Source organism: Lytechinus pictus, unplaced genomic scaffold, assembly GCF_037042905.1.
Source record: "Lytechinus pictus isolate F3 Inbred unplaced genomic scaffold, Lp3.0 scaffold_129, whole genome shotgun sequence".
Lineage (NCBI taxonomy): Eukaryota > Metazoa > Echinodermata > Echinoidea > Temnopleuroida > Toxopneustidae > Lytechinus > Lytechinus pictus.
The window spans coordinates 51,303-63,235 of record NW_026974249.1 but is presented as its reverse complement, the minus strand read 5'-3'; the positions used below and the strand labels follow the sequence as shown (position 1 = coordinate 63,235).

The 11,933-nt window shown below is 33.3% G+C and overlaps 1 protein-coding gene across 8 annotated transcripts in view; it reads right to left on the bottom strand.

Moving 5' to 3' along the window:
* Window positions 1-317: 317 nt before the first annotated feature.
* The window catches only part of LOC135158987 (uncharacterized), a 28,208-nt gene continuing 16,592 nt past the window's right edge, over window positions 318-11,933 (bottom strand). For 6 of the 8 annotated variants that reach the window (XM_064115494.1, XM_064115495.1, XM_064115500.1 and 3 more), the window contains 6 exons: window positions 11,723-11,807; window positions 7,280-7,342; window positions 5,573-5,730; window positions 3,655-3,719; window positions 3,260-3,347; window positions 318-2,737 (listed from right to left, as the gene is read on the bottom strand). In XM_064115494.1, the coding sequence (XP_063971564.1) occupies window positions 3,321-3,347; window positions 3,655-3,719; window positions 5,573-5,730; window positions 7,280-7,342; window positions 11,723-11,807 (398 nt within the window). In that variant the 3' untranslated portion in view covers window positions 318-2,737; window positions 3,260-3,320. Of the gene's footprint in view, window positions 2,738-3,259; window positions 3,348-3,654; window positions 3,720-4,259; window positions 5,731-7,279; window positions 7,343-11,722; window positions 11,808-11,933 lie in introns of all 8 variants that reach the window. The other 2 variants (XR_010297749.1, XR_010297750.1) reach the window with 2 other exon arrangements.

Below are 11,933 nucleotides of genomic sequence, written 5' to 3'. Positions count from 1 at the left end.
TATCCTCCAGCTGCTCCGTTCACTAACAATTTCAGGGATAAACATGGTCAGCACATTACTCACAGGGGCTATAGCATTTACAGACACCAGACTTGTAAATTATGATCATCAACATCGCCATTATCATTACCACTACCATAATCATCATTCACCATTAAACCACCATGACCTTCTTTGCTATTATTACCTAATCTCTTTCACTGTTTTTTTTTTTTTTCAGGCTTATGGTGTGGTTATTACTTTAAGTACAATGATAAGAGGAAATAATTTCAAAATTTAAGGAAAAATTGAATTTACTGCATCACACTAAAAGAAAATACTCTTTAGTATTTTTATTTTCTATCTTTATTTGTACAATCAAAAGCCATAAAAGATAATGACAGATTTCTGAACATAAAAAAGAAAATATAAATACAATAACAATGATCAACAAATAATTCATAATAATCAAATTAAAAGGTTCACAGCATTTTAACTGTTACCCAAAGCCCTGAAGGCTTGGGCTTACATTGTTATTCCAATATCATAGGGATCCTAAATACATACACAGACTACATACATAAAGTTTCATTCATATAATGTATTATTGCAAAATACTGCATCTAAACAGAAAAGTGATGCTTAGTTTAACAATTCACTGGGAAGAGGGGGGGGGGGGCCTGGTGGAGTAGACCATTTTTGTTGTTTGATATTTTTTGCAAAAAGTCCATTAAGCGAAAAGCAAAAATTCATTACAGATGCATACACAATCAAAGTTACAAGATGATCTACAAAATTGTAAAAGTAAAAATGAGTATTTTTATCTATTTTTTTTTAATTTTGTGAACTTGACCTCTGACCTCATGACCTTTAAACTGATGAGATCTTCTTCACCGCCATTCCATACAGGATTCAAGTTTCAAGTGAATCCATGAAACTGTTTTTGAGTTGTAGCAAGAACAGAGTATTTATTATGTACTTGCTTGAACTTTCTGACCTTGACCTTGATCTGTTAACCCTAAATAATGAGATCATGTACCAACAGAATATGAATATTAATTTTTTTCTAACGATACATACATGCATACGCATGTGTGAAATCATTTTGAGCACCTAATGCATATATGGTCCAAGTTGAAGTTGATCTGTGAAATGGTTTTTGAGTTACTGCGAGAACAAAAATGGAATGAACAGACAGATGAACGGATGGACGAACAGACGGATAATCCAAAACATAATGCCACCGGCAACCACTTTTGATGAGCAGAGGAATAAAAATTCTTTAGCTTGCTTTAGACAATGTCAGTTACTGATGTATAAAGAGAAACTAAAATAATAACTTTCCTTTATGAATAGTGGGATGTTTTACCATTCACGCAGGTCAATTGGTAATGAAGATCTCTTTAAATATAACTGGCTTAATTTTTTGTGGTGTTAAATCAACTGTGAAAACTGACAATGTTGAGAACTCATCAACACAGTGGTTCAACACAATTTACATACAAGCTTTGCACATTGTTCCATATCAAATTCATATATGTGGTTCTCAAGTTATGCAATATTATGTAAATGACTGTCAGGCTTTAAAATGCTGTAATGATCAAAACAAATCAAATAAACTTTTCTCCCAAAATTCATAAATGTGTCATTATTTCTACTTTTACTCAGTCAAAACAATCTATGTTTTTTGGTGATTAAAATGATGTTGCCACAATTCTCATTGAAAACTAGATAAATCTCGACTGTGCACGGTCAAAATGTATGCCTCCGCCACTGCCCGACCAGAAAAATATTTCTTACTTTCTATTTCCATGAACAAAAAAACACTATAGACCTTCAATCTTCACACTTTGAAATCTAGTCAGGTAACTGTTTCTCCAAAAGGCAGACATATGAACTGAAATCTAAAATGGATGCAAATTTTCTTTTTTACATTCAATCACCATTTCACAAAAGAATCACAACAGCAAAACTGAATTTCCAATTATCTGAATACATTGGTAATCACGAAACACTCAAGTGCAGTGACAAATAAAACAGTAGTAAATGGATAATATAAAACAATACAAAAATGTAACATAAGTAACCAATTTAAGACACTTTCCTTAAAGGAGTAGTCCACCCCCAACAAAAATTGATTTGAACCAAAAGAGGACAATCTAGGAAACATTATGTCACACACTTAATACAAATTGCATGGAAAATAAGAAAGTAATGTAATTTTAAAATATTGGTTATCTTATACAAAACAGTTATAACCAAATCGTGGTCATGTCCAAATCAATGAGTTGATGATGTCACATACTCACTACTTCTTTTGCATTTTATTACATAAATCATACCAAATTTCATGTTTTTGAAAATATGATAACACAGATACACTTAATTTCTTCACAACAGGTTTTATCAATGGTTTATGAAGAATGTGAGAATAGAATCAAACTTGGTTTGTTTCCTAAGGAGGAAAAAAATGAAATATTTCATATTTTATTTAATAAAAATACAAAAGAAATAGTGACTTGATGTCATCACTTTCTAAATTGCATACAAAGCATGATGTGTATATAACTGTTTTGCTGAATACAGAAAAACTTTGAACTGACATAATGTAGTATTCTGGATTTTTGGGGGAAGTTGTCAGGACACTCCAGAACACAAGACACGATACGACGAGAGTTGTAGGTTGTGAGCGGAATTTAATTTCCCACTTGAGCACAACAGTTGTTCAGTATATAACAAATTGGAAAAGAAAAAACCTCTGCAAGCAGAAAAGAGAGAAACAATAAAGAACATGAGTATAATGTTCAAAATATCATTACAGCATGAATAAAGCATTTACATGTCAAGACAGAATATAAACTCTTAATATTACGAATACACCTGTCGATCACTGAGCAGGCCACTACAATGTGTGTTTTTTTTTTTTTTTAAATGATTTGCAATCATATAAGTAGATATTAGTCTGCGCTCGATAATATGCGAAAAGTAATAATATTTATAACAAGTTATTAATACAACTATCGATAATTAAATAGTCACAATTATCATAGATATTATATGTTTCTAAGCTTAAATCGACCTCTTTTGCAATAGTTTCTTTCATTGTAAAATATATGAATTCACAATTTATATAGCAAACTTTGGAAACATTCTTCCAAATATATCAATCTTTTATATATGTCAACAAATTCAAACTTTCGTAATCGATCACAAAACACCGTTAATTTTGGTAAAAAATGCTGCACGTATCAATCTTTTAAGTACGGCCATCTTGACTCACCCGACTAGGGCAGATACAGGTTAAAAACCATACCAAGGACCAAAACAATCACTTTCTAGGGTCAGATTCCGGTACCCAACACTGCAATCTAAAATAAATAATAACATACATTTGCATGAGTAACTATTCAACTATATCATAATACCTTTTAGGTTCCTATACATCTTACAGGGAAATTACAATCGATTAACTGTAAATGTTCTTAACATCATATTGACAAAAAATTAGAATTATTAATTCAAACACCGTGATCTAATGAAAAAGTTATCATTTAAGCCTTCAATGCTCGAAGGAAAAAAATCAAATTCACCAATCATTCTTATCCTAATATTATAAGATATCACTTCGAACAACACAGTCATTAAATTACAAGGAAAATTCATAACTTTTCGTACCTTCGTAGAAAACCCAGAAATCATCACAATCCAGCTAGTTCCATCAACAATGAACATTCGAACTCCTAAATAAATAAACGATACACCAATCCTTAATATATATGATTGTATAATATCAATTGATCACGTATCATTTTAAAATCTAAAATATATAACTGAACTGGCGAAAATATTAATCGATTAAAGTTAAATCGATAATTAATCGAAACCATCAGTACGAAATGATTTGACATTGCCTGACCTTGAGGCTACCATTTACCAAATCTCCCGGTTTACGAATTATTCACATTTATAAATTCTACTCATCGTCTATTTAAATACACCAGGTAAATAATTTATCGAGCGTTAAAGAAATACAACTACATAAATATAGTCCTCCAATTCGGCAATTCCAAGACAAAAAGGAAAGAGTGATACCATCTTGAATCGAGGTACCCGATACATATATACACACATTCATTGTTACGTAACATGCCACGTAGTAGGTATCCTTGACCTAACAGAAAAATTACGATTCAATGCTCTAATTTTAGTTCATGATTTAGAGATAATATATTCCAAAAGATATCCTTCTCTTATAAAATAGCACATATCAATCAACATACCTCGACAGGATTGAGATCTAAATTATCTGGATCCTACAGGACTCTCTGACTGATTGCTCTCCTCACTGAGTAGCTTGACCAATGACCTCAAAACAATCGATCTCTACTGACCAAGCGGGTTTTCTTCCCGCGTAACATAATCACTTTCACAAGATCCTTCCTCTTTACTAAGTTATAACACCATTCCGTAATACAATTTCATAAAAAAGGAAGTATACTTTATCCCAAGCAATTTACATAATTATATATAATTTTCATTTCTAATAACAGTCCATATTCAATATAATAACTTTACAAAAATGGAACTATTTGTTCTGAGATGTACATTTCAATGTTGTGATAAGACAAACACTTTACACCCTCTTCGTCCAACTCTTGTAAGTAAATCTTAAAGGAAAAATCCGACCTCTTTTCAAATACTATAATAACATTCAATTTTGATGAAATTTTCAGCATAAAGCATGTTCGTTTGATTTTTCCCTTTTCGTCCAAATCCATTTGTTCTTGGGGTGGACATGGCTTTTATAAGTCTTGAATCATTGATTTACTTTTGATTTCTTTTTGTATTGCACATCTCAGTTGGGGTTTACATATGAAGCAGATTGTGAACTATAATTTAAAAAAACTGTTGAAAATCAAAATAAACAAAAATTCTGCAATGATAAGAAAGCTGAAATTGTTCAGATGATAATAAACAAATTTATAGAAAGTGACCCATCACAGAGTCCAGTTACATTTTAGACGAGCCAATGTCCTCTAAGTGGTCTTTTCTTTGACAATTTCAAGGACCTGTAGCATTTGTGGGCAGGCGATTTGTCTGGTAGCCAATGAGACTGACAGATTATGGTTGATAAACGTTTTTCTTTGAAATAAGTGCGCAAGTAGTGAGGAGTTAGTCAATCCTTGTCTTGAAGGTGTGTTCTTCATTAAAGTCTTTTGTTTAGAGTAATGATAAACTGGACGACAAATGATTAACTGGACGACAAACACTAAATATGGGTGAGAGGGGATTACATATCTGTGACACATTTTCAATTATCTAAATTTCATAAGTTATCATCATCAAATCTTGTCAATAAAACAAATTTCTAAATTGTTTTTCCTGTTTGTAGACAAGTGTTTTGATGATATTAAAGATTATTATTCACCACAATACCCAGCATTTATCACCAAGGGCTGGGATCCTCCAGCTGCTCCGTTCACTAACAATTTCAGGGATAAACCTGGTCAGCACATTACTCACAGGAGCATTTACAGACACCAGGCTTGTATGGCACCGATTGGGATTGGATATAAATTTCATCAATACAAACCAATGGAGTGAAACTGCATAAATGAATGGCTTTGTACACTATGCACACTCCTACATGGTCCCAAATCTTTAGATGAAAAGCGGTCTAATAACCGCAAGTCAGGCAGTAATCCCCAAGAGGAGTTATCACATTGTTGGTGTTTGGGTTCTTGTTGGTACCTGTACTTAATAGTAACATTGAGAGAACAACATTATTACACAGTGTATTACAGAAACTGCAAATGGTATGTAAAGAAAATTAAGAACTATTACACAATACACTTATATATCTTTGTCCCATAACCCCCTCCCCCTTGGACTACCTTTTTTCTGAGTCGATGTATACCATGTAGTCATTATAAATTACAAGATTTTTGTATTCATTGAAAATAAAAGCACATTCTTAGTAGAAAGTTTTCATTTCTTTCACTTCCAAACTAGATTCAAATTCTGTTTCATTTCTTTTTGATAATTGCTGTTGCAATAATAAACTGATGCTTCTTATGACACCATGTATTGTAAAATAAAATATCTTTGCAGTAGTAATTGCATTTTGAAACCAGACGAATCTTTGACTGCGCACGGTCGAAATGTACGCCTCCGCCACTGCCAGACGAGAAATATATATCCTAGTTTCTCTTTCCATAAAGTATAAAATAGTAGGCCTTTGATGTTGCGACTGCAGAATCTAGTCAGATAACATATAAACTTCACTGAATCCTGTGACCTTGAGACCAAAAATCTGAACAGATCACTGTCACTTGTATATGCACACATGAAAGAAGTTGGAAGTTGATCCTTCAAAGGGTTTAAAAGTTATCATTAGAACAATCTATTTCTTATGCATTTTATTGAATTTTATGACCTTCACCTTTGACCTTGAGACCCAAAATCTACTCAGATCATTGTCAGCTGTATATGCACACATGAGCCAGTTTTGAAGTTGATCTGTTAAAGGGTTTTGGAGTTATCATGAGATCGGTCTATTTTTGATGTATTTTATTGAATTTTATGACCTTGACCTTTGACCTTGACATTCAAAAAATTTAATCAGCTCATCGTCTATTGTATATGTACACATGAGCCAAGTTTAAAGTTGATCTGTCAAAAGGTTTTAGAGTTATTACAAGAATAGTCTATTTTTTATGTATTTTATTGAATTTTATGACCTTGACCGTTGACCTTGAGACCCCAAAACTTATCAGCTCATTGTCACTTGTATATGCACACATGAGCCAAGTTTGAAATTGATCTGTCAAAGGGTTTTTGATTTTTTGTGAGAAAGGTCTATTTCTTATGTATTTTATTGAATTCTATGACCTTTGACCTTTGACCTTTGGACCCAAAAACTACTCAGCTCATCGTCACCCAAATAGGTGTCCTCGAGCCGAGTATGAAGTTGATTAGTTGACTGGTTTTTAAGTTATCGCGAGAACGAAAGTGGGACGGACGGACGGACAACCCGAAAACATAATGTCTCTGGCAGCACCTTTGGTGGGTGGAGGCATTGTCATAATGTCCTTTACATGAAATGTAATGTTTTGAACTTGATTTAAATATACTTGGTTGAATATCCTTTTTTTTTAATTAATGTATTCATAAATGCAGAGCTCTTTTGAAAATTGCCTTTATTCATAATCTATGCAGACTTTCATTTATCAAAATATGTTAAATTTTTCATTTTGCAATCATAACTATTTGATCAATACAAAATTAAATCTACACTTACCCTTTATTCTTTCCTTCTTGCTTTTCTAAGATATCAGATAAACATTCTCCTCCCTTTTGACATCTGTATCGTACGATAAATAACAGTCAAGATATTTTAATACATTAACAAACTGCATTCACAATCATATTACACTCAATATGATTTTTTTTTACATGCCTCAAAATTAATGCTTCTTGATTTAGGATGTTACTATAATGTATCTTAAGTAAACACTTCCAAAATTCAATAGAAAACGGGTACATGAGTATTTTTATTTCATTTCACGTCAACTAAAATATTACTTGAATTGCTTCATGATAACTATAATACACAGGAATGACTTCAGCTTCTAATGAGTCTAATCCCTTACTGTAAACATGATCTATTAATGTTCCACTCTCTGTTGTAGGATTCATAACATGCTGTTTGTAACCATTCATAGACATTAACTGATGTATCTTTGATGATCCTTTCATCAAATTTTCATTAAAATCACCTGTTATAATACATCTTGTGCATCTTTTATTCAGTTCATTTATCAAATCAGTCAAATTTTGACAAAAATGATTAATATCATAAGAAGGAGGTCGATATACGACTGAAACAACAAGAGAAGGAGATCTACTAATAAGAACTGCAATAAACTCCAAATTATCCACATTTATGTTTAATCTGCTCGTGTCAATTTTCTTCACATACATTCCAACGCCGCCGTGTGCTAGGTCTTTAAATTTGCCTGAATTTCCAGATTCATTGTATGAAAGACTACGTGGCTGATGGTAGAATTTATGTCCATCCATAAAAATATTTAAAATGTTGTCATCATTAATCCATGTCTCAGTCAAACAAATTATGTTTGCATTCATAAATTGTTGTTGGGAACGAAGATCTAAAAAATGTTGTCTTAATCCTTGTATATTGTGCAAAATTAAAGTGAACTTATCACTATCACTCTTTTCAGCTTCCAAATTTTCAATAAATGGTTTCATGTTATCCAATCTTTCTTTGATTTCAGGATTACAATGTATGCTTTTAGATTCAAAATTTTCTATAGTAAGGCCAGATAATGAAGAAACACGACTAAGCCCAACATATGCTTGACCAGACTCAAATGTCCTTTTCAATGATACCACAGCTTTGTCTAAGGTCAAACCTTGTACTTTATGTATTGTACATGCATAAGCAAGTTTCAATGGAAACTGTCTCCTTGAATACTTCTTACCCAGAAATTCGTTACATTTTTCAATGGAATGTATACCAACATTTTCCTTGTCAAATTTTACTCTGATGCAAACATATTTAGAATTTGTTTGGTCCATAATTATTTCACAAACATTTCCAAAGCATCCATTTGTAAGGCCTTTGCTAACATCAATGTTCTTGACCAACATGACTCTTGCATCGATGGCAATCCATAAATAACTGGGTAATTGGCTTCTACAACGTGTGACAGGTTTTTCGCGAACTGTACTTCCCTTCTTCGAGTCTCTTTCTGTGTCTTCGGCTTTCAAGCATATCACATTGGAACATTTCTTATGCAACAATTTCCTGTTCCATTCATCTACTTCCTTATTACATGAATAAATATGAAGAGCGTCTTCATTTTCTTCACCAGTTTCACAGGATTTTAGCACTGCCAGGTCTTCATCAGAAAGAATATCATCTCGTTTTTTTACTCTTAATCTGTTCAGTAAAAGAGCAAATTTTGCATCGTCTTTTTGTCTCATAATTTCTTGAAGTTCTACTTTTTTAAAATTGTCATTCCATAACACTCCTTCAAGTGTATCTTTATATAAAGGGCTTCCAAAGACAGGAGGTAATTGATACATATCTCCAACAGCAATAACGGAAACACCAGCAAAAGCAGTCTGATCTCGTGATTGTTTTATTTGCCGTAGACGACTGTGGACATAAAACATCAATTTTTGATTTACCATGGACACTTCATCAATGATTAGAATTTGCAACTGAATTAGCTTGTTGCGAAGAATGCTTATTTTTTCTTCACTTAATGGCTGGTAAGGCATCTGTGCATTAGGTGGAATAGACAAAATACTGTGAATAGTATGACCATCTATATTATAAGCTGCTACTCCAGTGGGAGCCATTTTCAACACTGAGACATCATCAGGATTATGCATCATTCTGGCTAATATACGTGTTGATTCATAGTATATGCATTTGACTAAATGGCTTTTTCCAGTGCCAGCTCCACCTGTGATAAATACATGAAAGGGTTCAACTTGTTTTCCATTTATTTTATCGAGACACCACTGCCGTATCTTATAAAACACAATTTTCTGCTTCTCATTCATTGACCTAATGATACAATGCCTATCTTCTTTTGAAATTTTATGAGTCCTAATTTCCACTGCAAAGTTTTCTTTATTTTTGGATTCTTTAAGATCAGGCATAGCAAGTTCTTCATCCTGGTCTTCGGCATCAACATACACGTTTGGATGTTCAAGTCTCTGTACTTCACTTTCAGGACATAATAGGCCCCATGCATCTTCTGGTACACCAAAACGATCTAAATGCTCTTGTGCCAGTTCGATAGAATCTGCATTGATTTCAAATTTTTTCATGTTATTACTGATAACTGAGCTAACCCTTTGCAAGTCATTTCCAGATAATTTTACACAACCTGTCTCATAGAACTCTTCATAACTTTTGAACCCAGGAGGCTTCAACTGCTCATCGATATAATGTGGCAAAAAAAGTTGCAATATACTCATGAAATACGTTTCAGGTGATCTGGTGGACGAGAATCGTGGATATCTTACGACTGCATCTTTGGAACGAGTTCGTCTTTGAATGTATCCCAAATTATTTCTGAGTTTAAAGATGTTTTTGTGCACTTTGCTTTTCATATAGCAAGCGGTCAATATCCTATATTGAGAACAAAAAGTTGCAAGACACATCTTTTTGAACATTGCATCTTTAGGTCGAGCTTTGTATCTCTCAATTTTGCTAGGAAACCAAATATTTTCTTCATCATCATCACAATCAGGTCTGTTTCTTATGACATTTAACGGTAAACTCATTCTTATGGGATCAGGACCAACAGATATAAATTCAACTTTCCTAGAACATTCTTTCAGTCTTAGACTGCAAACACGGAATACACTTTCTTGAGCCGATACTTCGCGGTTGTGCATGTACACTTGCCCGACTGATTTCATACTTTCTTTAGCATCTTTATTTCCATCTTTCATCTCAGAAACTGTTTGCTCTAAAAGCATTCCTATTTCTCTTTCTGCCTTTGACATGTAGGACACAATGTAAATAACACAGGCATAGGCATTTGTCACATATTGTAAGTCCATGTTAGCATTCCAACACCTCAATAAGTTAGGGTTATACTGATTTATCCATACATCGCCAGGCTTTCTTCTGATTACCACACTTTCCTGTGATGCAATCTCGTGATGTGCCTCTTGAAACTGGCTTTGTGTAATTTCAAGTTTATCAAAAAGTTCTTTAGTACTATTATATTCAGTTCCATCCGACAAGGCATTTTTAACAGAATTCAACAGTTCTTTTGCATTTTCTGTAGCCTTTTTCTCAGCATCTTCATTATTTTCACCCTTTTTCTTTTTGTTTGTTTTTCTATCATCTTCTCCATTTTCACCCTTTTTCTTTTTGTTTGTTTTTCTATCTTTAACTTTAATGATAAACGTCTCTTCTGAAGGTGGTCTCGGGAAATTAAATCTACAAGTCGTTCCTTTTTTTCTGCACGATTTAGAATGCGTTTTACTGTGTTGCTGTACAGAACGAACAATTTCATGCAATTCTGGATCGTCTTCCTTATCAGGCGTCACACAAGAAATATACTTATCTATAAATTGTACAACATCTTCATCTTTGTCTTTTCCTAATTGTGGGGCGTCAACCCAGAACAAAATATGGCAATGTGGACTTCCTCTTTGTTGAAACTCATATCTGTATGCAAAGTCTTGGATGTTCCCAATAGGAGCAGATGGTGATAAAATGACTTTATGAAGAAAAGTATGAAATCTTTTCTCAAACATCCTTGCTAATGTTACTGGATTTGAGTTCATCAGCTTGCATTTTTGTGCCCAATCTAAGGTACTTGACTTTCTGCTATCTCCTTGCTGTTTTAGTAATGTGTTCATAATCTCTGGCCATCTCATATCAGCACAAGAAAATGAAGCAAACCAGGTTGGTTTTCCAAGCTGTCGAACCATTGCTAGAATATCTTTTTGTGTTTTCTGCCAGTAAGGAGGTGTCCCTCGAATCTGCTTAAGAAATTTATATCCTTTGTCTGATTTTAAAACATTTTTAATTTTTTCAGGACATCTCAAATCTGAGGCAGTAATTGGTGAGGAATCATCTTTTTTGTTGCAACTTTGTCTCAATGCAATAGACACTTGTGACAAAACTTGTTGAATTTCATAGATATACTGAGCATAAAAAATAAAATCTGTATTTTGAGCAAACCTGTTGTCAACATGCATCAATCGGTTCAGCAGATAACGTCCTAATGTTATCCTCTCTTCCCTTCTATCATGGTACGTCGGCTGACCTTTGGGAAACAATATAGGAAAACATCTAGCTTCATTAGTTTCATCTTGCAGAACGGATACAGGATTTTTTCCTTCACAAGGGGCACAGCATATTATTTCATCAAAATATTGATCAAGAATTTCCT